The sequence below is a fragment of the Mobula birostris genome, chromosome 3 (genome assembly GCF_030028105.1).
Source record: "Mobula birostris isolate sMobBir1 chromosome 3, sMobBir1.hap1, whole genome shotgun sequence".
Taxonomy (NCBI): domain Eukaryota; kingdom Metazoa; phylum Chordata; class Chondrichthyes; order Myliobatiformes; family Myliobatidae; genus Mobula; species Mobula birostris.
In genome coordinates, this window is record NC_092372.1 from 91,905,236 (window position 1) to 91,932,499 (window position 27,264).

General features: G+C 41.4%; 1 protein-coding gene across 3 annotated transcripts; it reads left to right on the forward strand.

The window, feature by feature from the left end:
* The first annotated feature begins 5,823 nt into the window (after window positions 1-5,823).
* On the forward strand, window positions 5,824-11,330 carry LOC140195157 (heparan sulfate glucosamine 3-O-sulfotransferase 1-like). 3 transcript variants are annotated; one of them, XM_072253018.1, is made up of 2 exons: window positions 5,824-5,864; window positions 9,376-11,330. In XM_072253018.1, exon 2 carries the CDS (start codon window positions 9,494-9,496, stop codon window positions 10,427-10,429), a length of 936 nt encoding a protein of 311 aa, XP_072109119.1. In that variant the 5' UTR covers window positions 5,824-5,864; window positions 9,376-9,493; the 3' UTR covers window positions 10,430-11,330. The 3 variants fall into 3 exon arrangements, with proteins under 3 accessions (XP_072109119.1, XP_072109118.1, XP_072109121.1); XM_072253017.1 differs by lacking the exon at window positions 5,824-5,864 and adding an exon at window positions 6,432-6,676; XM_072253020.1 differs by lacking the exon at window positions 5,824-5,864 and adding an exon at window positions 7,148-7,611.
* The last annotated feature ends 15,934 nt before the right edge of the window (window positions 11,331-27,264 follow it).

Consider the following 27,264-nt stretch of genomic DNA (forward strand, 5'->3'; position numbering starts at 1 on the left):
CTGATGCTGCACCTTCTCTTAAGGACTGCATTGGTTTCCTCCAGCTATTCTAAGTTACTCCCACATTCCGAAGGTATGTGTTGGCGGTTAATTGACCACTGTAGATTGTACCTAGGGAAATGTCAAGATGTTGACTGCAGAAGTGTGCAGGTGAGTGATAAAATCAGATAGGAGTTGATTGATGTAGATCTGTGGTAGGTTACAGGGGAATTTAATGGGGGAGGAGTAGAAATAATGCTCTAGTCAGCAGAGATCTGATGGGCAAAATGGCCTCCTCCGACAATGTAAGAGAAATATTTGTCAACAAATCTTACATACCTGGTGGAGCCCAGGAGTCATAGAGTTAGGGCCATTCACATCCTTCCCTGGAAACCTGAGAAAGCTAAAGAAATCGTGTCCCCTAAAACCCTCACTAATTTTTATAGATGCACCGTAGAAAGTATTCTTCTATGGTGCATCACAAGCTAAGAAGTTGTCCTGTCCAAGACCAGAAGAAGCTGCAGAAGATCATGAACACAGCGCAGCACATCACACAAACCAATCTTCTGTCCCTGGAATCACCTTACACCACATGTTGTCAGAGCAGTGCTGCCAGGATAATCAAGGACACGACCCACCCAGCCAACACACTTTTCATCCCTCTTCCCCCCGGGAGAAGGCTCAGGAGTTTGAAGATTTGTACGGCCCGATTTGGGAACAGCTTCTTTCCAACTGTGATAAGACTGCTGAATGGATCCTGACCCGGATCTGGGCCATACCCTCCAAATATACGGACCTGCCTCTCGGTTTTTTTGCACTACCTTACTTCCTATTTTCTATTTTCTATTTATGATTTATAATTTAAATTTTTAATATTTACTATCAATTTGTACTCCAGGGAGCTGGAATGATTTTACGTTCTAGTGTCAATTGTTTGGTGACAATAAAGTATAAAGTATAAAATACCAAAGTGTTATTAGACTACATTGATCAGCACATCTGTTTCTGATAATGTTTCAAAGCTCTGTTGCCATCCTATAAAGAGCCCTGTGCCTAGACAGACTACTTAGTCACTTTGTAAAACTGCTTTTGACCTTAGTCTTAAGAAGTCCCAACATGTAGTGAGGGATGATTTAAAATAAAGACTTTCACATGGTTGGAGTATTGCACAGATGCAGGAGAAGCATTCCCGAGCAGGTCCAGCAAAGACCTTTAAAAACCCAGTCTTGATAAAAGAGGAGTACCGTCTAGTGCAGCGGTCATCAAGGGAGCGGTTGGCCTGAGGCAGAGTGGTAAGGCTTTGGCTCAACAGGGCTTTGGTGAGAAAAGATCATCCTTTATTTCTTAATTCTTTTTACTTCTTTAACTCTTGAGAGAATAGGGGGTATGTCTACAGTGTTCTGTTTTGTGTGTCAGATGTGGGATTTCCAGTAGACTACCAGCCTCCTAGATGGACAGATCTGCACCAAGTGCATCGAGATGCAGCTCCTTAGACACTTTGTTAGGGAACTGGCGCTGCAGCTCGATGCCCTTCGGCTTGTTAGGGAAAGTGAAGAGGTGACAGACCAAAACTACAGGGAGGTAGTCACCCAAAGGCTACAGGAAATAGATAAATGGGTGACTGTCAGGAGAGGGAGGGGAAGTCATCAGGTAGTGGAGAGCACGCCTGTGGCCCTCCCCCTCAACAATAAGTACTCCATTTTCAGTACTGTTTCGGTGGGGAGGGAGGTTGACCTACCTGGGGGAAGCACAGGGAATTGTGCCTCTGGCTCTGAGTCTGGCCCTGTGGCCCAGAAAGGTAGGGAACTGAAAAGGCTGGCAACAGTAATAGGGAACTCTATAGCTTGGGGACAGATAGGCGATTCTGTGGGCACAAAAGAGAAACACAAATGGTAGCTTGCCTCCCAGGTGCCTGGATCCGCGATATCTCTGAACAGATCCACAATATCTTGAAAATGGAAGGTGAGCAGCCAGAAGTCATGGTAGAAAAAGAAGGAGGAAGGAAGGGAGTTAGGAAGGAAACTGAGAAGCAGGGTCTCAAGGGTGGTAATCATGGGAGTGCTGCCTGTGCCACACAGCAGTGAGGATAGGAATAGAAGGAGGTTGCATGTAAATGCATGGCTGAAGAATTAGAGCAGGGACAGGGATTCAGATTTCTGGATCATTGGGACCTCTTTTGGGTCAGGTGTGAACTATACAAAAGGGATGGGTTGGACTTGAATCTAAGGGAGACGAATATTCTTGTGGGCAGGTTTACTAAAGCTGTTGGGGAGGTTTAAAATAATGTGCCGGGGGGATGGGAACCAGGGTGATAGAGCTGGGGATGAGCCAGCAGCTTTACAAGTAGACGATGGGTGTAATATGAATGTAAGGAAGGACAAGCCAATGTTTGGGTACAACTGCAGACAGAGTAAAGAGTTAAATTGTACCACAGTGGCAAAATTCAAAAGAGCAGAGAATGCAGGACTGAAGCTGCTGTATTTAAATGTGCATAGCATTCAGAATAAGGTGGATGAACTCGTGGCACAATTAGAGATTGGCCGGTATGACGTTGTAGGCATCATTGAGTTGAGCCGAAAAGAAGACAGCTTTGCACAGCTTTGTGGGCCGAAGGGGCTGTCTTGTGCTGTAGGTTTTCAAAGACCTTTGTTGGGAGCTTAATATCAAAGGATATACTTTCTATTGAAAGGAAAGACAGGAAGGCATAGGCAGTGGTGTGGCTCTGTTGGTAAGAAATGGAATTCAGAAAGAGGTAACATAGGGTCGGAGAATATCAAATCTTTGTGGATGGAGTTAAGAAACTATGAGCGTAAAAAAAAACAGTATGGGAATCATAAGTAGGCCTCCAAATAGTAGCCAAAACATGGGGTTGAGATTGCAAAGGGAGCTGGAAAAGGGATGTAATAAGGGTAATGACACAATTGTAAGCAGGGACTTCAAAATGCGAAGAGATTGGCAAAATCAGGTTGGTGTCGGATCACAAGAGAGGGAATTTGTTGAAAGCCTATGAGATGGCTATCTAGAGCACATTGTGCTTGAGACTACTTGGGGAAAGGCTATCTTAGATTGGGTGCTGTGTAGTAACCCAGTTTTTATTAGGGAGCTTAATATAAAGGAATCCTTAGGAAGCAGTGATCATAATATGATTGAATTCACAATGCACTTTGAGAGGGAGAAGCTTAAGTCGCATGTATCAGTATCGCAATGGAATAAAGGGAATTACAAATGCATGAGAGAAGAGCTTGCCCAGCTGGATTGGAGGAGGATACTGGTGTGGATGGCGGTCGAGCAGAGGTGGCTCAAGTTTCCAGGAATAGTCAACAAGGCGCAGGATAGATATGCCCCATGGAGAAAAGTCCTCAAAAGACAAACCATGGCTGACAAGGGAAGTTACGGACTGCACAAAAGCAAAGGAAAGGGCATATAAGGTCACAAAAGTGAGTAGGAAGTTGGATGATTGGGAAGCTTTTAATATCCAATGAAAGGCAACTAGAAAAGCTATAAGAAGGGAAAAGATAAAATATGAGGGCAAGCTAGCCAATAATATAAACCAGGACAGTAAAAATTTTTTCAGTTCTATAAAGAATAAAAGGGAGGTGAGAGCTGATATTAGACTACTGGAAAGTGATACTGGTGAGGTAGTAATGGGGGACAAAGAAATGACAAATATACTTCAAGCAACATACATCAAAGTTGCTGGTGAATGCAGCAGGCCAGGCAGCATCTGTAGGAAGAGGTGCAGTCGATGTTTCAGGCCGAGACCCTTCATCAGGACTAAACTTAATGGGTACATTGCATCAGTCTTCAGTGTGGAAGACACTAGCAGTGTGCCAGAGGTCCATGAGCATCAGGAAGCAGGAGTGGGTGCCATTCCTATTACAATGGAAAAAGTTCTTCCAAGCTCAAAGGCCTGAAGGTGGATAAGTCACCTGGACTAATAGACTACATCCGAGAGTCCTGACAGAGGTTGCTGAAGAGCTAGTGGATGCATTGGTCATGATCTATTAAGAATCACTCAATTCTGTCATGGTTCTGGAGGACTGAAAAATTGCAAGTGTCACTCCACTCTTTACGAAGGGAGGAAGGCAAAAGAAAGATTACAGGCCAGCTAGTCTAACCTCAGTGGTTGTGAAGGTGTTGGAGTCCATTATTAAGGAAGAGATTTTGGCGTATTTGGAGACTAATGATAAAATAAGTCAAAGTCAGCAGGGTTCTGGCAAGGGAAATCTTGCCTGACAAATCTGTTAGAGCTCTTTGAGGAAGTAACAAGCAGAGTAGACAAAGGAGAGGCAGTGGATGGCAATTATTTTGAATATCAAAAGGCATTTGGTAAGGTGCCACACATGAGGCTGCTTAACAAGATAAAATCCTATGGCGTCACAGAAGAGATACTGGCAAGGGTAGAGGAATGCCTGACAGGCAGGAGGCAGTGAGTGGGAATAAAGGGGATCTTTTCTGGTTGGCTGCCAGTGACTATTGGTTTTCATCAGGGGTCGGTATTGGGACTGCAACTTCTCACATTGTTTGTCAGTGATTTAGATAATGGAATTGATGGCTCTGTGGCAAAGTCTGTGGATGATATGAAGATAGGTGGAGGTGGAGGTAGTGCTGAGGAAGCAATGCGATTGCAGCAGGACTTAAGACAAATTGGAAGAATGGGCAAAAATGTGGCAGATTGATTGAATACAGTGTTGGAAAATATATGATAACGCATTTTAGTAAAAGGAACAATAGTGCAGACTATTATCTAAATGGGGAGAAGGTTCAAATATCAGAGGTGCAGAGGGACTTGGGGGTCCTTGTGCAAGACTCTCAGAAGGCTCATTTATAGGTTGAGTTTGTGGTAAGGAAGGCAAATGTGATGTTGGCATTTATTTGAAAGGGAATAGGGTATTAAAAGAAGGAGATAGTGCTGAGTCTTTATAAGACACTAGCCAGGCTGCACCTGGAGTATTGTCAACAGTTTTGGGCCCCATATCTCAGAAAGAATGTGTTGTCATTGGAGAAAGTCCAAAGGAGGTTCACGAGGATGATTCCAGGAAGGAAGGGGTTAACATATGAGGAGCATTTGGCAGCTTTGGGCCTGTACTCACTGGAATTTTGAAGTATGCCGGGGATCTCGTTGAAAATCACTGAATGTTGAAAGGACTGGATAGGGTGGATGTGGAGAAGATGTTTCCTACGGTGGAGGCATCCGGAACTAGAACGCACACTGTCAAAATTGAGGGGTGACTTTTTAGAACAGAGGTAAGGAGGAATTTCGTTTTTGGTCAAAGGCTGCTGAATCTGTGGAATGCTCTGCCGCAGACTGCGGTGGAGGCCAAGTCTGTGGGTATATTTATGGTAGAAGTTGATAGTTTCTTGATCGGTCAGGGCATCAAAGGATATGACGAGAAAGCAGGTGTCTGGGGTTGAGTGGGATCCGGGATCAGCCATGTTGGAATGGCGGAGCCGACCGTTGGGCTGAATGGCCCTAATTCTGCTCCCGTGTCTTATGGTTTTAGATCTCATGCCTGGGACTTGCTTTCGCTCAGGTGAAGGTGGAGATGTTGAAAAGCAAATACTGAGCTGCTGGTGCTGGATATCCGAAATAAAGCAGAAATAATGACGAAGGCACTCAGCTCAGGCAGCACCTGTGCAGAGACAAACAGTTAACATTTAACTTCAGAGTGTAGAGATTAATACACTTGCCCAGTCCCATCTTCATTGTTAAGAGCGGGCTTCAGCACCACCCGATGGTCTCCTCTCCTTTCAGGGGGTTGATGATCACAATCAGTCAGCGCGCCGATTGTGTTCACTATCCGGTGATTTTTTTTTAATTGCGATTGGTTCTGCGAGCGGGCAGACGGGAACCACATCGCCGTCTTATACCCGGCCGAGAAAAGGTGAGAACAGTGATCCCGCGGGAGGGAAAAATCTCAAGATTTCCACGAACTTGCACTCAGTTACCACAGGGGAATAGAGGAGCTGGTGACAAAACTGAGGATTGAAGTGGATCTTTTATATACAGCCCTCTTAAAATAGTAACAGCACAATATTATAAGCGTTAGGGGATTGGATTTTGTGTCGACCGTAACGAAGCGCCTGGACTGCAGAGTTGGGGATTTGGGTTGTTCTCCCGTGGTTTCCGAAACCTGGGCTGGAGTAAGGCAGTCCATCTACCCAGGAACTGCCAACTGAGTCCGACCTGCAGCACCTCTCATTGGGGCCGCGAGTCGGTCGCGACATGAAGCCGCTTGGAGGAAGCCGAAGGAGCGAAGCGGGTGGATGGGTGAGGATTCGGAAGGGAGGGAGGCGGGGAGTTGGAACAGAGCCGGGAGGGGAGGAGAGACCGGCTGACGCAAGGGAGGAGTGTCGGTGTGAATCCACACGGGCGGGACCAGCCGTGCTACAGGGCTGCCAACCGCCAATGAATGGAGCACAAGAGCTGATGCCCGTCCTATTAAAACGGCCGAAGTCTTGGCCGTCTTTTCAGCGAGTGGTTTCAGTGTGTCCTAGCTGAGCCCAGGTTCTGGAGGTGATCGTGTAGTTCCAGCCCTCCAAAAGAAGAAGAAGGGAAGCGAGACAGTAGCTCTTACTGTAGCACCATACGGCGGTCTTAAGGGAACTGCAGTAGAGAGTAGGATACGACTTACTGCTGGCTGGCATGAAAGTCTCGTTTTAGGACCGTGGCGTGTGAAGTAGACTTCTATCACAGGTATTGTTAGAGCGGAATTAAAGCCCCCTTTCGTTCCTGCTTTACATTTTTTTTCTTTTCTCCTTGAATTTTTTGAGGGCATTGATTTGTTGAAAGGAAATCAGAAGGTGACAGTTGCTTTGCGTTTGCCGTGCAAACATTGCTTGGTTTTGATACATTTTTTTTCAAAGAAGGGATTGTTTGTCATTTGGATAGTTTTAAACAATCCCTGTCAAAACTTTTATTAATTAAGTCGCGCTATGGTGTGCCACGAGAAGTTGGCGATTAAAAGCGTGGTAAATACGTGCGATTACCTTTTAAAACACAAATAACGCTGAAAGTACTCAACAAGTCCGTGTGCACAAAAATGGGAAGACAACTTAACAGAGTCTCTTACTACCCGTCTTAAAGGCGATTTGTATAGTGAATGGATGTTTAGGTCCAATTTTTGAAAGCCTTGTCGTTTGGGGTTTGTCGACCCCAGAACCGACAGATTTATATTTGCTTCTCCGATTGATTCTTCTGAAGTGCATTTGTAGATGACTGCTTAGTTTAAGTTCAGCGACTTCTGTTTGGACCAATGGAAGAAGTTTTCTCAAATCTTTTTTAAAGTTACCTCCCCCACACCTCTTTGACTTTAATACACCTTCAAATTGGGGGAGGGTATGCCTTGATGCATTTTGAAAGAACAACCCCAGTGTACTTCCTCCTCCTTCACTTAGGGTTTGAAGTTTCTTCCTGTATCCCGCACCTGCAGATAACAAATCTCCAAGTTCGCTGCGTAAGATGGCCCGATTCGATGGACCATCGCCTACCGTTGGCCTTCCGACCGGGGAAAGAGCTCAGTCATTGCTAGTCCGTTAGACTGTGGATCTGATTCCCTGGTAAAACTGTTACGGCGGAACCAGCGGCCTCCTCCTCCTTATCAATTTTACAGATGCATTGGAAAGTGCACTGTAAGTAAGTTCTTGATTTGACCATGGCCATTTCGGCACTGTAATGATTATTCCTGTTGATGTCTGAAGTAGTATACAGAGTTGCTAGACTTGGTCAGATTACCGTATTGAGCGGCGATTGACAGTGAACCCTTGCTATCTCGTCTTCCAACTGTACACAAAGACTCTGAAACACTGTCAACTTATTGAAATGTAATATTCAAGGTCCCTGGATCGATTGCGTTGCACTTTACGGCGATAAACAGCCAAATAACTGAACTGTATTAACTCTTCGCGACTTGCTTGAATGTTTAAAAATACAACTTTAAAACACTGCAAGGTTTCTGACAGAGAGTGTTTGCCCACTAGCCGCCATGCATGACTCCCGGAACACTCGTCTAATGCGATTCTGGTTACCAGCTGGAGACACCGTGTCCAACTGAAGCAAGAGCATCATCGCTTTACTTCCTTGAGCACCATGCCTCTCTTTCTGCCCTCCGGCTAGAGCGTCTGTCACCGTCCCACGTACAACAATTCGCCATTGAAACCCCAAAAGCTTTACGTGGACATTTCTCGTCGGCGGCTCTTAAAAATGCAGCAGACTTTAAAACCCTTTCAGTGTGACACGATGCGCCTTCTGGGGTTTGGCTCACAATGAATCGCCAGACTCGACTTCTGTGAAGCTGAAGACAGATGCACATTAATTGGCTTAAAGGTCTGAAGAGAGTTGTAAGCAGTCCATTTTCCTATTACGCTGATCTGTTGACCGACCTGTCTTCTCTCTGACCTCCCCGCGCTGGGAGTTCCTGTTTCTGGTCCCACTAAAACGCAAGGAAATGTTAGTAACGAGCGCCGCATTCTGAAAATGTTGCCCATGCACACGTTCAGGATGCCCACGTTCATTGTCTCGCCGTATGTAACCTGCCTTCAGTGAAAGGAAGGCAAAGAGCAAGAGTACCAAGATGTAGTAATGGGGGAAGGGGGGGAATGACTTCCTTAGCAAGTCTGAAGGGAATATAAATACAAAGGATCTTTCAGGGGGGCGTTACGTTTCGGAAGTGCAACATCTTGAAGCTGCGGTGCAGAATGGAATTTTGTGATACGCAATAGTTTCGTTTTATATTTTTCTGAACGTGATTATAACCAAACATGAGTGTTTGTTCAGCACGTCTTTAATGTCAGTTTTATTCTAACCTCTGTTTACCTTCCCCCCATCCGTCAAAAATGATGGTCAATTAATAATAGGCTTATTGTTATGTCGGATTAGAGTTTAATTTTAATGCCACGCATACCTACATTCAGCGAAAGTGCTGCTCTTGAATTCCGTTAGCAAGCATTTCTGAGATCGTTTTTGTTGTGAAATATACATCGGGGATGTCAGAAGGATATCGCGGACTTGTCAGCATCCCGCCAGGCCATTGAGACTGAGGAAGGGTTTGCAGCGGACACCCAACTGGTTACTGTTTAGGTTGTTTTGCTGTCTCGCAGCGGATGTTTTCTGTATCTCCCTGCATTTCCCTTTCATTTTACATTTAGAGTCACGTGCTCGGCTGTACAGTTTGTATCCGCCCTGCGGAGATTGTTAAATTGTCGGTTGGAAATAACCCAGGATTTAAAGGACGTGAGCATATTTGTGCAAAAAAAAAAGCTAACAAGTTACTTTTTTTTAAGGTTGCGAGAATGTTGCAAACTGCAAGCGATCTAAAGCAGTTAACCTGTTAAAATGGTTCATATTTCCTGTTAGCATCGAGAGATATATAAACCAACCTTTGTTTCTCTTTTTAGTGAACATTGGCTTCAGAAGATTCTCAGTATACTGCGAAGAGTCTCTGTGCAGCCTAATGTGGAGTTTACTCCCTACTACCTCCGCTGGTGTAATAAGTCCAGACTGAAGTCTTCCGTTATGGCTACGTTGTTCCTGGGGCTTTTTCTGTTCCTGTTCCATCCGGCGGTTGTGCCCCCCAGACCAGCTTTTGATTTTAACCGCGAACTGGACTCCCAATCCCCAAGCTACGTGTTCCAAAGTCATAACATCTTTCAACCTACTGGATTTCCCAATGGCACCACTCAGCGACTCCCCCAAACTGTTATCATCGGTGTGCGGAAAGGTGGTACCAGGGCACTGCTGGAAATGTTGAACCTCCATCCGGAGGTCACCGCCGCCCAAAGTGAGATTCACTTCTTCGACTGGGAAGGGAATTACCAGAAGGGTCTCCAGTGGTATAGCAGTCAAATGCCATTCTCCTACCCTAACCAGACCACGGTCGAAAAGACACCGGCCTATTTCACTTCACCCAAAGTGCCTGAAAGAATCTTCAACATGAACCCATCTATTCGGCTCCTGCTGATACTGCGGGATCCGTCGGAGAGGGTTATATCGGACTACACTCAGATATTACACAACCGGATGCAAAAGCACAAGCCGATTAAACCGGTGGAGGAGTTGCTGATTAGAGATGGTCAGATCAATGTTGACTACAAGGCAATTGATCGCAGCTTATATTATATCCATATGGAAAACTGGCTGAAATATTTCCCCCTCAGCCAAATACACATTGTGGACGGTGACAAGTTGATCACAAACCCTTTTCCTGAATTAGAAAAAGTGGAGAAATTCCTGAGACTCTCCCCGCGGATTAATATGTCCAATTTTTACTTCAATAAAACGAAAGGATTTTACTGCCTCCGAGATGGTGAGAAGGAAAAGTGTTTGCACGAGTCGAAAGGGAGAACCCACCCGCAAGTAGACCCAGATGTGCTCAATAAATTGCGCGCCTTCTTCAGTGAACCGAATCAGAAGTTCTTCAACTTGGTTGGCAGGACATTCGATTGGCATTGAATTAGTGCGTGCACAGATTCTTTTTCTAAAATGAATTATATATATATAATGTACAAAACTATCCTGAATGGTAATTTAAGTGGGTTTCCGTAGAATAAGTAATTATAAATGTAAGTATGTCGATCTTCATTCAGAGCTAGCTATATTTTTCTACATTGTCCCGAGAATGCTCCAGTTTCCGACTTTCGTTTTCCTAATTGACTAACAGAACTGTAACAGATATATCAATGTGTTTAGTGGAAGTTGGGGTAAAGATGAAGAATTCAGGATACTATGATCCGTGAAAAGATGTAACGCTATATTCTCTGGTATTTTAAGAGAATGTAGGGTGATCTTGGTGATACATGTAAGATCTTTAAAGGGCAGGACAGTGCAGAGGAGCAGGTGAATCATGATCATATGAATAATAGGCCAGGCTTGAGATTGGCCTGTTATTCTTATTTTCATGGTGTGTAATGTTGCAATAGCATATTTATAAATATATATATATATATATATATAGACCATGTTTATACTTTGCAAATATATCTGTATCCCCAAAGAGTGCAATATTTGATTGAGTTATGTTATTCACAAAGTGTTGCACAATTGCTGCTATTGTCTGTGGCATTAAGCACTTCCTGTAACTGGACAAGAACATGTTCAGATGGCAAGAGTGTGATAAGTACACTAATAAACTGAGAGCGCCATTTATATATTTGCTACTAATCCCCACAATGTTTCCATTTTATTTTATTGTTATTTATTTTTTTGCAGGAAGGGGAAATATATGAAGTTTTGTATTTGAATATTCATGTTATCTTGTTTTTGTATACTGTCAGTTTTTGTAAACTTCAGAATTTTCTGCTAATATTGTATTAACTAGAACTTATGATATGAAATAAAGCAGCAGTGTTTGTTACATGGCTATCTCATATTTTGTTTGCCTTAGATATTTTGGCCAATTGTTATTCTCCAATCAGTTTCAATTAGAATTTTTCAATCACAAGTAAGCTACAATTGGAAATTATGGCTACTTCTATGGTTTGTTGCTTCAATCAAACAGTAGTTTTTTTTTTGCAAAACACTAAATAAAACCTCAGTAACCTTGTACCATTCCCTAGATGCTTAGTATTTAATTAACAACATTTAATTCACCTAATATGAACTCTACCTTCACATAAGCAGCAATCTTAAAAAACTTTAGTTAAGTACCCTCCATTTCCTCTTTCCTTGGGCAGAATCCCCGTATTTTTATCTGATACACTATATTCACCTCTATAATAATATAACAGGAATGTGAGGCAGATTGCAAATGGGACTTAGACTGTTAGGTAAGAGTGAAGGGAGGTAGACAGACTGGTCAAAGACACTCAGTATCATGGAGGACAAAGCGAGGCAGAGAACCCAAACACACTCCGGTTAAGTTACTTCAATATTACTCCTTTCTAGCAGATGGCCCCAGGAAAAGGAAAAGCATCTTCCACTTCACAACTATTCTGGAAGGTAGCGATTCTAGGTAAAACAGCATTTCAGTAGCTTTGCAGTCCTGGATAAATCCCAGAACAATTCTTTTTGCTTACTTCTCTGTATTGCCACAGAACATTTCAAAATGCCACTGCTAATGCTTTCCTAGGGTAAAAGTTAAGCTCAGCTGTATGTGGGATTTATCCAAAACAAAAAAAAAGATTCAAGGATTTGTTACAACCTGGAAATAAAGAAGTCGTAAATGATGGAGGTTCTTCTAAATATTCCCTGGCACACAGTGTCCTCACCAAGACCCTCCCAATGCCCACTCCTAACGAGTCACTAGAAGGCTTTTCATCTCCACTGTAAAATATGAGAACAAACTTTAAGGAGTTTCTACATTCTCCCTGTGACCACATGGGTTTTAACCAGATGCTCCAGCTTCCTTCCACATTCCAAAGACCTACTGGTTGGTGGGTTAATGGGTGATAGTAAAGTGTCCCATGATTAGGCTAGGATTACATTGGGGGATTGCCGGGCAGCATGAATTGAAGGGCTGGAGGGGCCTATTCCATGCTGTAGCTCTAAATAAATAAGTAAGTGAAATTAACTATTTCTTTATTTTCAAAGCAGCTGTAATCCTCAGCAGTTATAGGATTTTTGAACAAGTTCTATCATTAAATGTTTCTATGCATTTTATTAATTCCTATAATTTACAGTATTAAACATATGTCAAAGCCAAACTCAAAAGTTAAATTAAAAATTATTGTCAAAGTACACATATGTTACCATGTATGAGATTAATTTTCTTGTATTTACAGAAAAATAAAGATATACATTAGAATTTATGAAAAAATATTCATAAACAAAGACTGACAAACATACAATAAACAAAAGAAGCAAATAGTGCAAATGACAATATACTGAGAACACAAATTATAAAATCCTTGTGAATGGGTCTGTTGGTGTATTCTGAGTTGCAGTGAGGAACTTATCCATGCCAATTCAGAAGTCTAATGGTAGTACAGTAATAACTGTTCTTGAACCTGGAGGACTGGGACCTATGGCATTGATACTTTTTGCCTGGTAATAGCATGTTCTGAATGGTGGGGGTCTTTGATGATGGATGCTGCTTGCTTGTGGCAGTGATCTATGTAAGTACAATCAATGGTGGGAAGCCTTTGCCCTTGGTGGACTGAGCCATATCCGCCACTTCCTCTGGACTTATTCATTCCTGGGTATTGGTGTTCCATACCAGGCCATGATGCAACCAGGTACAATACTCTCTACTATGCACCTATAGAAGTTTGTCAAAGTTTTTTGGTGACTTGCCGAATCTACACAAACATCTAAGAAAGCAGAGGCACTGTTGTGCCTTTTTTATGATGGCACTTATGTGTTGGTCCCTAGGCAGACTTTCCAAGGAATTTGATAATGCCAAGGAATTTAAACTTATTTCAAATGTTTTTTTTTTTGCTTTTTCTTCATTACCTGCTTACTTTTCAGTTCATATGTATAAAGTTGTTCCAAATTTGATCACTTCACGGGAAGAGGATGTTACTATTGTGGTGGTCACTACCCATTCTTAGTTGTCTCATGGATTCAAGTGGCTTGCCAGGCCATTTCAAACATTACCACATAGCCATGTGTCTGCGTTATACATAGATCAGATAAGATTTACTGTCACAAATGTATTTATACACATATCAGTAGTTTCACAATCATCATTTTCAATGCAACACTTTCATACTCGTGACAGTTCTTTTATATTTCAGATTTATTTAAAGATCTATTTTTTAATTCTTCAACTGATATGGTGAAATTAAAATTTGTGTTCAGATCAATATGATCTAGTAGCTCATCTGCTATGTTAGCATATGTGTCAGAGTTTTAGTACTACATCTACATCAACATCATTGCGGTCTGAAGGGACTGTATCTGTGCTGTACCACTCTGCGCTACTCGTCACCACTTAATTCGATCGGAGAACATTTCAATCTTCTACTATTTCTTCAACATAGAGGGTACAATGTTGCTTCTACATAACACAACCAAAAGGCTGGAGGAACTCAACAGGCCAGGCAGCATCTATGGAAAAAAATACAGTCAATGTTTCGGGCTGAAACCCTTCAGCAGGAATGGAGAAAAAAAACGACTATGCTTTTTTCCATAGATGCTGCCTGGCCTGCTGAGTTCCTCCAGCATTTTGTGTGTGTTGCTCAGACTTCCAGCATCTGCAGATTTTCTCTTGTTTGCTTCTACACATACCCTTTTAGTCCACCTGTAATATAAATTATAATCTCCAATGGTTCATATAAAATTGAAGTATCTAATATCCCACTCATTAATAAGAAACTCAGTCAAACTTCACGATGTCAAATTATTAGAAGTTCACTGTAGGCCTTTTATCAATAGGGTCTGCTATAATTAAGTACTTCACATTAATACTGTTATCAGCTTATTTTTATTGCTATTAAATTACTGAGGAACTCTTGCAATTATTGAAGTGTAATCCATTGAGGTCAAAATCCATTCTCAGGAATAGTTAAAAATTCACTTGCTGTCAAATATATAGTATTTCTGCTTCTAAGAAATTCTACCTTGCTTTCCAGCAGTTTGAAGGAAGAAGTGTAGAAGGAAGATAATTTTAATAAGACGCATTTTAATATTTTTAAATATGTATAGTATAAAAATTGCCTTGTTGTGCAAATATGATGGGGGTGCTGTGCAAGTTACAACGTACTATATTACAACCCCTTTTAATTTTAAAGATTGCATTTCAATTAAAGATCCATTCCCATTTTATTAGTGTATGTTTAAGTGCTATATAGTGCAAAATATTAGAAAATTTTAAAACTCTCAATAGGTCAGAGAGCACCCATGGAACAAGAAATATACTTAAAATTTCATAGCAATGGCTTTGTGTTAGACCTAGACAAAAGAGAGAGGCAGGAGAAGATTTAACTAAATATAAAAACAGGGAAAGGGTAGGCCAAGAGGAATAAAGAGAAGCAGATATGTTGAGGTGAAAGGCAAGGGGTGGATCAAGTACATATCATGATGCATGACTAAAAGGGGATTGCGATAGGATCATATAAACACAGGACATCGGTCCAGAGGAGGTACTGGGGAGCACAGCAGCATCAAATTCTGAAATGGTTAACCTGAGTCCAGTCAACAACATTATTCCTCAGGTTTACACTGAGCTTCACTGCAACAGTGGAGGAGGCTTAGGGCATGGAATCTGAAGTAAGAATGGAGAGGAAAACTAGTGGCAAGTCATGCTTGCAGAGTGAATGGAGATGTTTCACATGTGATCACCTGATCTGCATTTGAGCAGGAAACACGAAAGAGGTCCTGAATTGTTAGCTGTTAGAAGGTCAGCTGTTGCATGGAAAATTATTGTATGAATAGGAGAGGATGTCGAGGATGAGTGAGGGATTGACCTACCTGTTTTTCAGAATGCTGAACGGGAAAAGGGTTGAAGATCTTTGGTGATAACCTCATATTGGATGTGGCAGAAATTGTCAGTTTCGGTGATGTCACAGCAATAAACTCCCATTCAATGTCAATGCAAGGCCAAGGAACTGGTTGTGGACTTCAGGAAAGGGATACTGGGAAAACACATGCCGGTTTTCATTGAATGGTCAGTGATGAAAACTTTAAACTACTGGGTGTTAACATCTTGGAGGATCTGTCCTGGACCCCAAACATTGATGCAGATGTGAAGAAAACAGGCCAGTGTCTCTACTTCATTAGGAGCATGGAGATTTGGTATGGCACAAATTACTCTTACAAATTTCCATAGATGTACAGTGGAGAGCATTCTGACTGGTTGCATTGCAGCCTTGCGTGGTATGGAGGCTGCAATGCACAGGATTGCAAGAGACTACAGAGGGCTGTAGACTCAGCCAGTTTCATCACGGAAACAACCTTCCATGAATTCAAAGTCATCATCAAGAGCCGATACCTCAGAAAGATGGCATCCGTCATTAAGGACTCTCACTATCTGGGACGTGCCCCTTTCTCATTCCTACCATCAGGGAGGGAAAGTGTGAAGATCCATACTCAATGATTTAGAAACAGTTTCTTCCCTTCTGCCGTCAGATTTCTGAATGGTCCACGAACACAATATCATTGCCTTCTTTTTGCACTATTTCACTATTTTGTAATTTATAATAATTTATCTTTTTGCATTGTACTGCTGCCACAAAGCAACAAATTTCATGTCGAATCCGCCAGTGATAATACACCTGATGCTGAGTCACTGGGCTTACAATGGAAACTGATGCCCCAAAATGAATATAAAGAACGTAAGCAAGTGAGGAATCAGTGATGCACCACGTGGAGACAAATTTAAGAACTTGTTAAAATGCCAAATGGTATTGGAAGCATTACAGAAATCAACAGGAAAAGACAGAACATGTGGAGAAGAAATCAAGTTAAGATGGGAAAAATTAATTCCATCAGTCAAGGGCAAGTTGAAACAATGAAGTTTTAGGACTAGGAAGCTAACTTTCCAGGGTAATTGAATTAGAAACAAAGGCTTGATATTTGGTTGGGAGGTGTGGAGGGGGGTGGTTGGGAGCACCAATGCTCAAAGTAGATGTATGTGGAGTTGTCAATAGGATTCATAAAAATAATTAATGTGCCATTATTGTCAGCAAGTTTCATAACAATACCAGGTTTGAGTCTGAGTGAATGAGCGAGAAAGTTAAATCTGGCAGGCTGGAATAAGTGGAACAGATACATTTGAGATGGCCATGAAAATATCTTAAAGGTAGAGTGTAGACAAGGTATGGGGAAGGGTTCAAGGTCGAAAGAAACTTCCGAGAGGAATAAGGCTGACTGTGCAACAGAAATACACCCAGCCAGGAAAGTAAACACAAAGGCACAACTGATGGAAGGAGTGTTCAGTGACATGTTTAGGTTGAAGTTCACTTGGTAGACTGTACAATGGAAGGAAGCTGGTTGTCCTGCATCAGTGAAGGAAGTCAGAAAGGGTAATGAAAGGTGCAATCAGGGGAGAGGGAATGAAAACAATTGCAATTGCTGTCTTTGAGTTGTTAATGTAAGTTTTTATTAAATGGTCTTTAAAACTGATTTGCCCCTTCCACCTTATTATCCCAAACAATTTTCACAAATATTGTAAGTAGAATTTTGACTTTGATAGGCTTCTAGAAAAGTTTCTTTATATACTTCAGAATACTTATAAAACATCAGAATCAGAGGATTGGATAGTAGTTGAGATTATGCTAGATACTAGTATTTTCAGTATTGACTGTCTTCTGGAATGCATACTGTGGTACCATGCATACCAAACACCTTTTAAAAATTACTTTATTTTCCTCTTTTTCAGTGCTCATATTTGTTACCACTGATCATGTGAGTTCTGTGAAAGACAGCAAAAATAGTCTGCTGGGTCGATAGATTCACAGCGGGAGATCTAGGAATGGATGCTGTACTGAACTATTGTGGGAAGGTATTCAGGGAATAGCAGGCTGTGAATTAAAAATGGCCTATAACACTCCGAGTATTTCCACACACCACTGTATACTAATTTCATTGTTAGCTGAACTATTGTAGCCCATTTTCACCAACAAGAACAGTTTATTTGGGAAAAAAAAATCAAGGGCTGTTCCCAACCATCTGTTTTACTTGCATGTGAGAACAAGTGTAATTCAGCAGACATTCTTTTCCCATTTTAGTAATGCAGCTCTTTCATTCCTCTTGCCTTCCTTCTAAAATATCTACCTGAAATGAATAGTCCACCTAATATTCACGACTGGGGGATTAACCAGTTCATCGAACATGACTTAACACATTCTCTGAAATAGTGGAGAAAGGAACTTTAGATGAACTTATTAAGATTTTGTACTTTAGAAACAAAATGTTTAGTTTAAAGGCTTCAATCGGAAATTGACTTCAGCAGCCTTAAAAGTGCTGTTTACTGTTCTTAATACAAAACAACTGCAGATTTAATGAAAACACACTCATTTTTGTGAGATGGAGTTTGTTTCTTTGTAGTAGTTTTGCTTTCCTCATGTTTTTTGCAGTATAAAAGGAGACCATTTGTTTCATGCCATCTCTTAAAGCAATCCTATCAGCCCCACCTATTTCCCTGAAAAGCGTTCATATATGCTCCACATATGAAGAGTGTTTGATGGCTTTGGGCAGATATTCACTATAATTCAGAAGAGTAAGGGATAATCTCATTGAAACCTACTGAATGATGAAAGGCCTAGGTGGAGTGGATGTGGAGAGGATGTTTCCTATGGTGGGAGAGTCTAAGACCAGAGGACACAGCCTCAGAATAGAGGGGCGCCCTTTTAGAACGGAGATCAGGATGAATTTCTTTAGCAAGAGAGTGGTGAATCCGTAGCATTTGTTGCCACAGGCAGCTGTGGAGGCCAAGTCTTTATGTATTTTTAAGGTAGAATTTGATAGATTTTTGATTGGTTAGGGCATGAAGGGATATGGGGCTGAGATCTGCTATGATGAAATTGCGGAGCAGAATCAATGGATCAAGTAGCCTAATTCTGCTCCTATATCTTAAGTTCTTAGACCCAATAAATTTCCAACTCTCTCGCCATTCACCTAGACTAGAAGTAATCTTCAGTAGCCAATTAACTTTCAAACCAGCACTTCTTTGGAATGTAGGAAGAAACTGGAGAGCCCAAAGAAATGCCAGGGAGAACATACAAACTTTATAAGCACACAACCAGGAATCAGGAACACTCACCTGTGCTCTACGACACTGCTTGGAATTCATAGAAGTGAAGACAACTTATGCTGCCATAATGAAATAAATAAAGCTGTTTTTATGTTGTGGTAAAGTGGTTTCTGTTTTGCAGAAACACAGAGTTTATTATAAGGACGGTGACATAGCCTTATCAGTTCTATTGGCAGGAACTATGGGATCTGTTGAAGGATGTGAATTCACCCTTAATGCATTTACATTACACATAGCAGTAAAAAAGGTGCTAAAAGTAATTTACAAACTGCTTGAGAGCTCCTTGGTCTGTCAGATATTTTTTATACTGAAGCAAAAGTTACTTCAACATTTTGAAGATTTTGTTAGTCACTTCCTCGCTCATAATACGGGTAAATATGGGACTAGCATACGCAGGCAGGAGTTAGGGACATAGATCTGTACAACTCAGGATAGATATTTTGGCCACTGAGCCTATGCCAACAACTAAGCATGCATTTCTTAGATCCAGTTTTCATTCTCCTCACATTCTCAACAACCATCCTCCCTGCTAACCCACTAGATCCTAGCATTCAGCAACACACAAAGGACAATCAACCTACCAACCTGTCCATCTTTGGGATCTTGGAGAGAACTGGAGCAGCCAAAGTAAACTCACACCTTCACAGTGAGAATATGCAAACTGTAAACAGACTGCAACCGACGTCAAGAAATCCCAGCAGAGGCTCTAACAGTTGTGGCTCTCAGCCACATCTCACTTGGCCAGAAAAATCCAGGCTGTTAGGACCAGACCCTGCCAGGGAGGAATTCAACTTGTAAGTGCTATTCTGTGGTAGGTGGTTAAGAGATTATTCACATTTAGCCATGCCAGAATCAGCTATGGCTCAGATTGCAGTAGTCTTGCTTGTGAGTGATGAGACAGTGGATTCAAATCCCACTGCAAGGATTTGAACAAAGCATTGTAACATTGATGAGTGATGTACGATCAGATTTGTTATCTTACAGCTGAGATAAAAACTCAGGTCCTAGTGGTTGAATCAAATGGATTTAAAAGTTACCATGCCACTATTAAAAAAAATAAGCAAATGGAACCAAACCCATTTTCATGGTCATTTTTCATTCCTCAATCAATAGCATGAAAATCGGTTATTTGGTCATAAACATATTGATAGCTGTTGGATAGACTGCTGAGTACAACTTGGCTACAATTCCTATATTACAGCAATGACTACATTTCAAAAGTACTGTATTAACTGTTTAGTACTTGGAGCACCTTAAAGAAGGTTTAGAACTGCATCATATTTATTCAAGATCTTGTACAGGATGTTCTTCTTTTAAAAAGGAGTGCTACACTTTTGGATGTTGCTACTTTTCGAGAACCATTGAAATTTCACCTCATCTCGCACTGAGATTAAAGATCCCATTGGTACGATTAAGATAAGAGGAGAGTACTGCCTGTTACTTAATCCTCAACTAATATCAATAATGCAGCTCTGTGGTTATAAATTATAGGGAGATTACTGCATGCATGGTATCTGCCAATTTTTCCTACCTTCGATAGTGGCTACATTTTAAAAGCATTTCAGTGGATGTAAACTGCTTTGAAATGTCATTAGGCCATGAAAGATACATAATAATGTGTTTTATTTTATTTATCCCGCACAATTTGAATTGGAATAAGGGTACACACAAAAAATGAAATCCTGAGCAGTGTTTTAAGGTAGGTCTGAAGATAATATGAAAATCGACTACATGACTGAATTCCAGCGTTAGAATAAGTGAAAATACTTTTCTAACATTCAAACCGGTATAGGTCCTAAACAATTAAGGGCAGAGCACTGAAAAGCATTGTGGAACAGAGGAATCTGGGAGTTGAAGAGCATGGTTCACTGCAAGTAGCGACACCAGTAGATAGCATGGTGAAGAAGACGTTTAGCACGCTGGCTTCATCAGTCAGGGTACCAAATTTAAGAGTAGGGACATTACTTTGCAGTTATACAAGTTGATGGTGAGACCACACTTGGAGTATTGTGTACAGTTTTGTCACCCTGATATAGGAAAGACATCGTAGAACTGGAGAGGGTACCAAAGTGATTTACTGGGATGCTGCCTGGATGAGAGAGCTTATGTCATAGGGAGAGGGTGGCCACACTAAATCTTTATCCCTTTCAACATATGAGAATGAGGGGTGACCTCATGGAAGTTTATAAAATCATGGATAAGATAGACGATCATAGTCATTTTCCCAGAGTTGAGGACTCCAAAACGAAGAGGGCTCAGATGCAAGTTAAGAGGGGAGTGATGCACAAGAGACCTAATGAGCAAATACTGTACATAGAGGGAAGGGAGTGAGTGGAATGAGCTGGCAGAGGAACTGTTTGAGCTGGGTATAATTACAATATTTAATAGGCATTTTGATCGATACTGAATATGGAGGGGAGTGTTGGAGGGTTATGGACAACAGCACGGCCACTGAGACGAGCAGAGAAGATACTGTGCTTGGCATTGTCCAGCTGGTCTGAAGGACCTGTTTCTGTGTTGCATTACTCTATGAAGTCTAAGATTCTATTCATGCTCACAGATTTCTAAACCAGCCATCTTCTTTTTCTATTATTTCAATATCAAAGAAAACATCTAGGAAATCATTTCATCTTATGCATTTCACAGACTTCTCACAGGACCTGCATCCCCTCAGATAGAACAGTGCTGGATCATCCTTAACTTTTATCCTACTAGATTCTACATTCAACATATCTTCCTTCATCATTTGTAGAAAGATTTCATTTCCAGGCAACCTTCAGAGACCTAAACAGCACATCCGGGTTACGTACACTTGAATCATCTTCATCTGCTGCATTCATTGCTCTCCATGTGGCTTCCACGACAGCCACAAAAACAAGTGTGGACTGGACTGCCATTTTGCAGAGCACGTGAACTCTTTCTTCACTGTCCTTCCTTGGCTCCCGGTTACATGTCACTTCATCATCCCTCTTGTTTCACATCAACCTGTCTGCCTTCAGCTGTTCCACTGCCAGAGTGAGGCCAAATACAAATTAGAAGAACAGCACCTCATAGTCCAAATGTAGGGGCTCAATATGAAGCTTTGACTATCCTATTTCCCTTGACACATGCTGCCTGACCCGCTGAATTTCTTCAGCACTTTCTTTTTAATTCCAGATTCCAGCATCTGCAGTCTCTTTTGCCTCCACTATTCACCTTCCAGCTTCTGTGTCTGCCTTCCCTTCACTTGGTTCCATTTGCCGTATTTTTCATCTCCTTTTCCCCTGTTTCCTTATCTGTTTCTGTATCACCTACCAGCCACTCTCACCCAACTCCACCTCTCCCATAGAACCATAGAACATTACAGCACAGAAACAGGCCTTTTGGACCTTCTTGGCTGTGCCGAACCATTTTTCTGCCTGGTCCCACTGACCTGCACCTGGACCATATCCCTCCACACACCTCTCATCCATGTACCTGTCCAAGTTTTTCTTAAATGTTAAAAGTGAGCCCTCATTTACCACTTCATCTGGCAGCTTATTTCATTCTCCCACTATTCTCTGTGTGATGAAGCCCCCCCCCCATGTTCCCTTTAAATTTTCCCCCTTCACCCTTAACCCATGTCCTCTGGTATTTTTTTTCTCCCCCAGCCTCAGTGGAAAAAGCCTGCTTGCATTCACTCTATCTATACCCAACATAATTTTATATAGCTCTATCAAATCTCCCCTCATTCTTCTACGCTCCAGGGAATAAAGTCCTAACCTATTCAACCTTTCTCTGTAACTCTGTTTCTCAAGTCCCAGCCACATCTTTGTAAACCTTCTCTGCACTCTTTCAACCTTATTAATATCTTTCCTGTAATTTGGTGACCAAAACTGTACACAATACTCTAAATTTGGCCTCACAATGCCTTATACAACCGCACCATAACGTTGCAGCTCTTATACTCAATACTTTGATTTATAAAGGTCAATGTACCAAAAACTCTCCTTATGACCCTATCTACCTGTGACGCCACTTTTAGGGAATTTTGTATCTGTATTCCCAGATCCCTCTGTTCTACTGCACTCTTTAGTGCCTTACCATTAACCCTGTATGTTCTACCTTGGTTTGTCCTTCCAACGTGCAATACCTCACACCTATCTGTATTAAACTCCATCTGCCATTTCTCAGCCCATTTTTCCAGCTAGTCCAAATCCCTCTGCAAGCTTTGAAAACCTTCCTCACAGTCCACTACACCTCCAATCTTTGTATCATTAGCAAATTTGCTGATCCAATTTACCACATTATCATCCAGATCATTGATATAGATGACAAATAACAATGGACCCAGCACTGATCCCTGTGGGACACCACTAGTCACAGGCCTCCACTCTTTGGCTTCTTCCATTGAGCCAATGTCTAATCCAATTTACCACCTCTCCATGTATAACTAACGACTGAATCTTCCTAACTAGCCTCCCATGCAGGACCTTGTCAAAGACCTTACTGAAGTCCATGTAGACAACATCCACTGCCTTCCCTTCATCCCCTTCCCCTTCCTGTCTTCATTTATCCATCAAAACCCTCGTCACTTGTTCCACCTATCACCTGCCATCTTCTGCATCATCACTTCCTCTCTCACCTTTATATGGTGTATCTTCCCTTTATACTCTCTGACCTAAGAAAGGGTCTCAAAACAAAACATCAATTATTCCTTTGCTTCTCAAGCCAATGAATTCTTCCTGTGGTTTGTTTCTGTTTTGCTCCAGATTATGGTGCCTGCAGACTCTTGGGTCTCCATGCTATCATTTCAATTATTTGCTGTGAGTTTTTGGTAGGTGTAAAAGCCTATTTGGAATAAATATTGGCAAACTGAATGACTACTTCAATTTTAGTACTGTTGAAGCATCTAAACAATCTACATTCTCTTTTTAGGTGAGAGTAACATGAAACAAAACACTGAGAAGCTGCCTTAAGCTGTTTCAACTAGGTATTTATTTTGGTCTGAAATCATCACTCTAAATCTCCTCTGAGCTGCTAATTGTAAATGATTTCTTAGCCACATCAATTCTCTGAATATTGTCCCTACAGTCTAACTCACCTTCCCAATTTTCTGGCCTCATAATACGTCTTTCTGCGGTGCTTCTCAAGATAAGCCAAATCATGCATTACTACAGTGAGAGGGGATTTTTTTTTTGCATTCTACGCTCTGAGACTGATTTTTTTTTACAATAGCGAACAGATTGATTTCATAATGAGTGGAAAACTAGGCTAGATTTGCCTTCCAGTAGTATTCACTGAACTTCTGTCATGTAAAAGAAATGGAAATGGTGTGTAATGGCAGGCCAAGTGAGAGGTGATTGGGAAACACACTTAATAGGACAAGGGACTTGGTACCGTACCAGAATCCTGTAGGAGCTACTGTATTAGATTTTCTCATTTGCATGTAGAAGTGAAAAGTCATTTAAAATATATCCGTGGCATTCAGAATTCAGAACAATTGACAGCAGTAATAGAAACATAGAAACATAGAAAATAGGTGCAGGAGTAGGCCGTTCGGCCCTTCGAGCCTGCACCGCCATTTATTATGATCATGGCTGATCATCCAACTCAGAACCCTGCCCCAGCCTTCCCTCCATACCCACTGATCCCCATAGCCACAAGGGCCATATCTAACTCCCTCTTAAATATAGCCAGTGAACTGGCCTCAACTGTTTCCTGTGGCAGAGAATTCCACAGATTCACCACTCTCTGTGTGAAGAAGTTTTTCCTAATCTCGGTCCTAAAAGGCTTCCCCTCTATCCTCAAACTGTGACCCCTCGTTCTGGACTTCCCCAACATCGGGCACAATCTTCCTGCATCTAGCCTGTCCAATCCCTTTAGGATTTTATACATTTCAATCAGATCCCCCCTCAATCTTCTAAATTCCAATGAGTACAAGCCCAGTTCATCCAGTCTTTCTTCATATGAAAATCCTGCCATCCCAGGAATCAATCTGGTGAACCTTCTTTGTACTCCCTCTATGGCAAGGATGTCTTTCCTCAGATTAGGGGACCAAAACTGCACACAATACTCCAGGTGTGGTCTCACCAAGGCTTTGTACAACTGCAGTAGTATCTCCCTGCTCCTGTACTCGAATCCTCTCGCTATAAATGCCAGCATACCATTCGCCTTTTTCACTGCCTGCTGTACCTGCATGCCCACTTTTAATGACTGGTGTATAATGACACCCAGGTCCCGTTGCACCTCCCCTTTTCCTAATCGGCCACCATTCAGATAATAATCTGTTTTCCTATTTTTGCCACCAAAGTGGATAACTTCACATTTATCCACATTAAATTGCATCTGCCATGAATTTGCCCACTCACCCAACCTATCCAAGTCACTCTGCATCCTCTTAGCATCCTCCTCACAGCTAACACTGCCACTCAGCTTTGTGTCATCCGCAAACTTGGAGATGCTGCATTTAATTCCCTCATCCAAGTCATTAATATATATTGTAAACAACTGGTGTCCCAGCACTGAGCCTTGCGGTACCCCACTAGTCACTGCCTGCCATTCTGAAAAGGTCCCGTTTATTCCCACTCTTTGCTTCCTGTCTGCTAACCAATTCTCTATCCACATCAATACCTTACCCCCAATACCGTGTGCTTCAAGTTTGCACACTAATCTCCTGTGTGGGACCTTGTCAAAAGCCTTTTGAAAATCCAAATATACCACATCCACTGGTTCTCCCCTATCCACTCTACTAGTTAGATCCTCAAAAAATTCTATGAGATTCGTCAGACATGATTTTCCTTTCTCAAATCCATGCTGACTTTGTCCGATCATTTCACCGCTTTCCAAATGTGCTGCTATCACATCTTTGATAACTGACTCCAGCAGTTTCCCCACCACCGACATTAGGCTAACCCGTCTATAATTCCCCAGTTTCTCTCTCCCTCCTTTTTTAAAAAGTTGGGTTACATTAGCCACCCTCCAATCCTCAGGAACTAGTCCAGAATCTAACGAGTTTTGAAAAATTATCACTAATGCATCCACTATTTCTTGGGCTACTTCTTTAAGCACTCTGGGATGCAGACCATCTGGCCCTGGGGATTTATCTGCCTTTAATCCCTTCAATTTACCTAACACCACTTCCCTACTAACATGTATTTCGCTCAGCTCCTCCATCTCACTGGACCCTCTGTCCCCTACTATTTCTGGAAGATTATTTATGTCCTCCTTAGTGAAGACAGAACCAAAGTAATTATTCAATTGGTCTGCCATGTCCTTGCTCCCCATAATCAATTCACCTGTTTCTGTCTGTAGGGGACCTACATTTGTCTTTACCAGTCTTTTCCTTTTTACATATCTATAAAAGCTTTTACAGTCAGTTTTTATGTTCCCTGCCAGTTTTCTCTCATAATCTTTTTTCCCCTTCCTAATTAAGCCCTTTGTCCTCCTCTGCTGAACTCTGAATTTCTCCCAGTCCTCAGGTGAGCCACTTTTTCTGGCTAATTTGTATGCTTCTTCTTTGGAATTGATACTATCCCTAATTTCTCTTGTCAGCCATGGGTGCACTACCTTCCTTGATTTATTCTTTTGCCAAACTGGGATGAACAATTGTTGTAGTTCATCCATGCAATCTTTAACTGCTTGCCATTGCATATCCACCGTCAATCCTTTAAGTGTCATTTGCCAGTCTATCTTAGCTAATATTAGCAAAGGAAATTTAAACTAACAGCGTAAGCAGAGAGGTTTGATCAAACAATAGTATGAGAGACCAAAAGCTTTTGTCTTCATTTTTCAACATGTGAGCTTCCTGAAGTACTAGATGTTTGATAAAGGTAATAAGACAGGCAACATTTTTATATTTCATCTGTAATTAAACACTGAATTTTAAGTGTTGGTCTTCCTGATTACACAGGATTCTGTAACCAGAGCAAAGACAGATAAATTATGGATATTATTAGTATCAACTATGGATATGAGATAGAAACATAGAGTCATCTAGCATAAAAATAAATTCTTCTGTCCACTAAGTTAGTGCTGCCTATCAAGCAACCATTTCACACTAACCCTACACATTCCAACTAATTTCTCCCAGATTCTACCATGTATCAACATACTTGGAGCAGTTTATTATTAGCCAAGTAAGCTATGAACCTGCGAGTCTTTGGGAGGAAACCAGAGCATTCAGAGGAAACTCACGCAATTACAGGTAGAATGCACAAACTCAATATTTACAATCCAAAGTTCAGGTTTCAACCCAGTCTGTTAAAACTGTGAGATGCCAGCTTTACTAGCTATGCCCTGTGTCACACTAGATAGTAGAAATTCATTTAATTTTCTGAATGTCTTACATAAGAACATTCTTGTAAATGTAGCATTTTAAGAGTTCCATGTAAGTACATTCAATGCATGTATTTTATCCATTTTATTCAGAGTAGCATTTGATCACTGTATTGATTACATTGGCTGGCTAGCATAAATTATTCATCTCTATTTTCCCTGTTTCCTAGCATAGCTTCATATGGCTTATGTTAAACACAAATGTATAATTATATACAAATTTAAACAAATCAGCAAGTTTGATATAAAATGCAATGAATTGACTTACATTTTAACATCTATTGCAACAACAAATTTAAAATGTTGTAAGATCCCACAAACAATTATTAAAAGAATAAATTGCCAGGATATTTTTGATGGA

Excerpts from the sequence above, each read along its gene's own strand:
- LOC140195157 (XM_072253018.1), top strand. The coding sequence starts at position 9,494 with ATGGCTACGTTGTTCCTGGGGCTTTTTCTGTTCCTGTTCCATCCGGCG.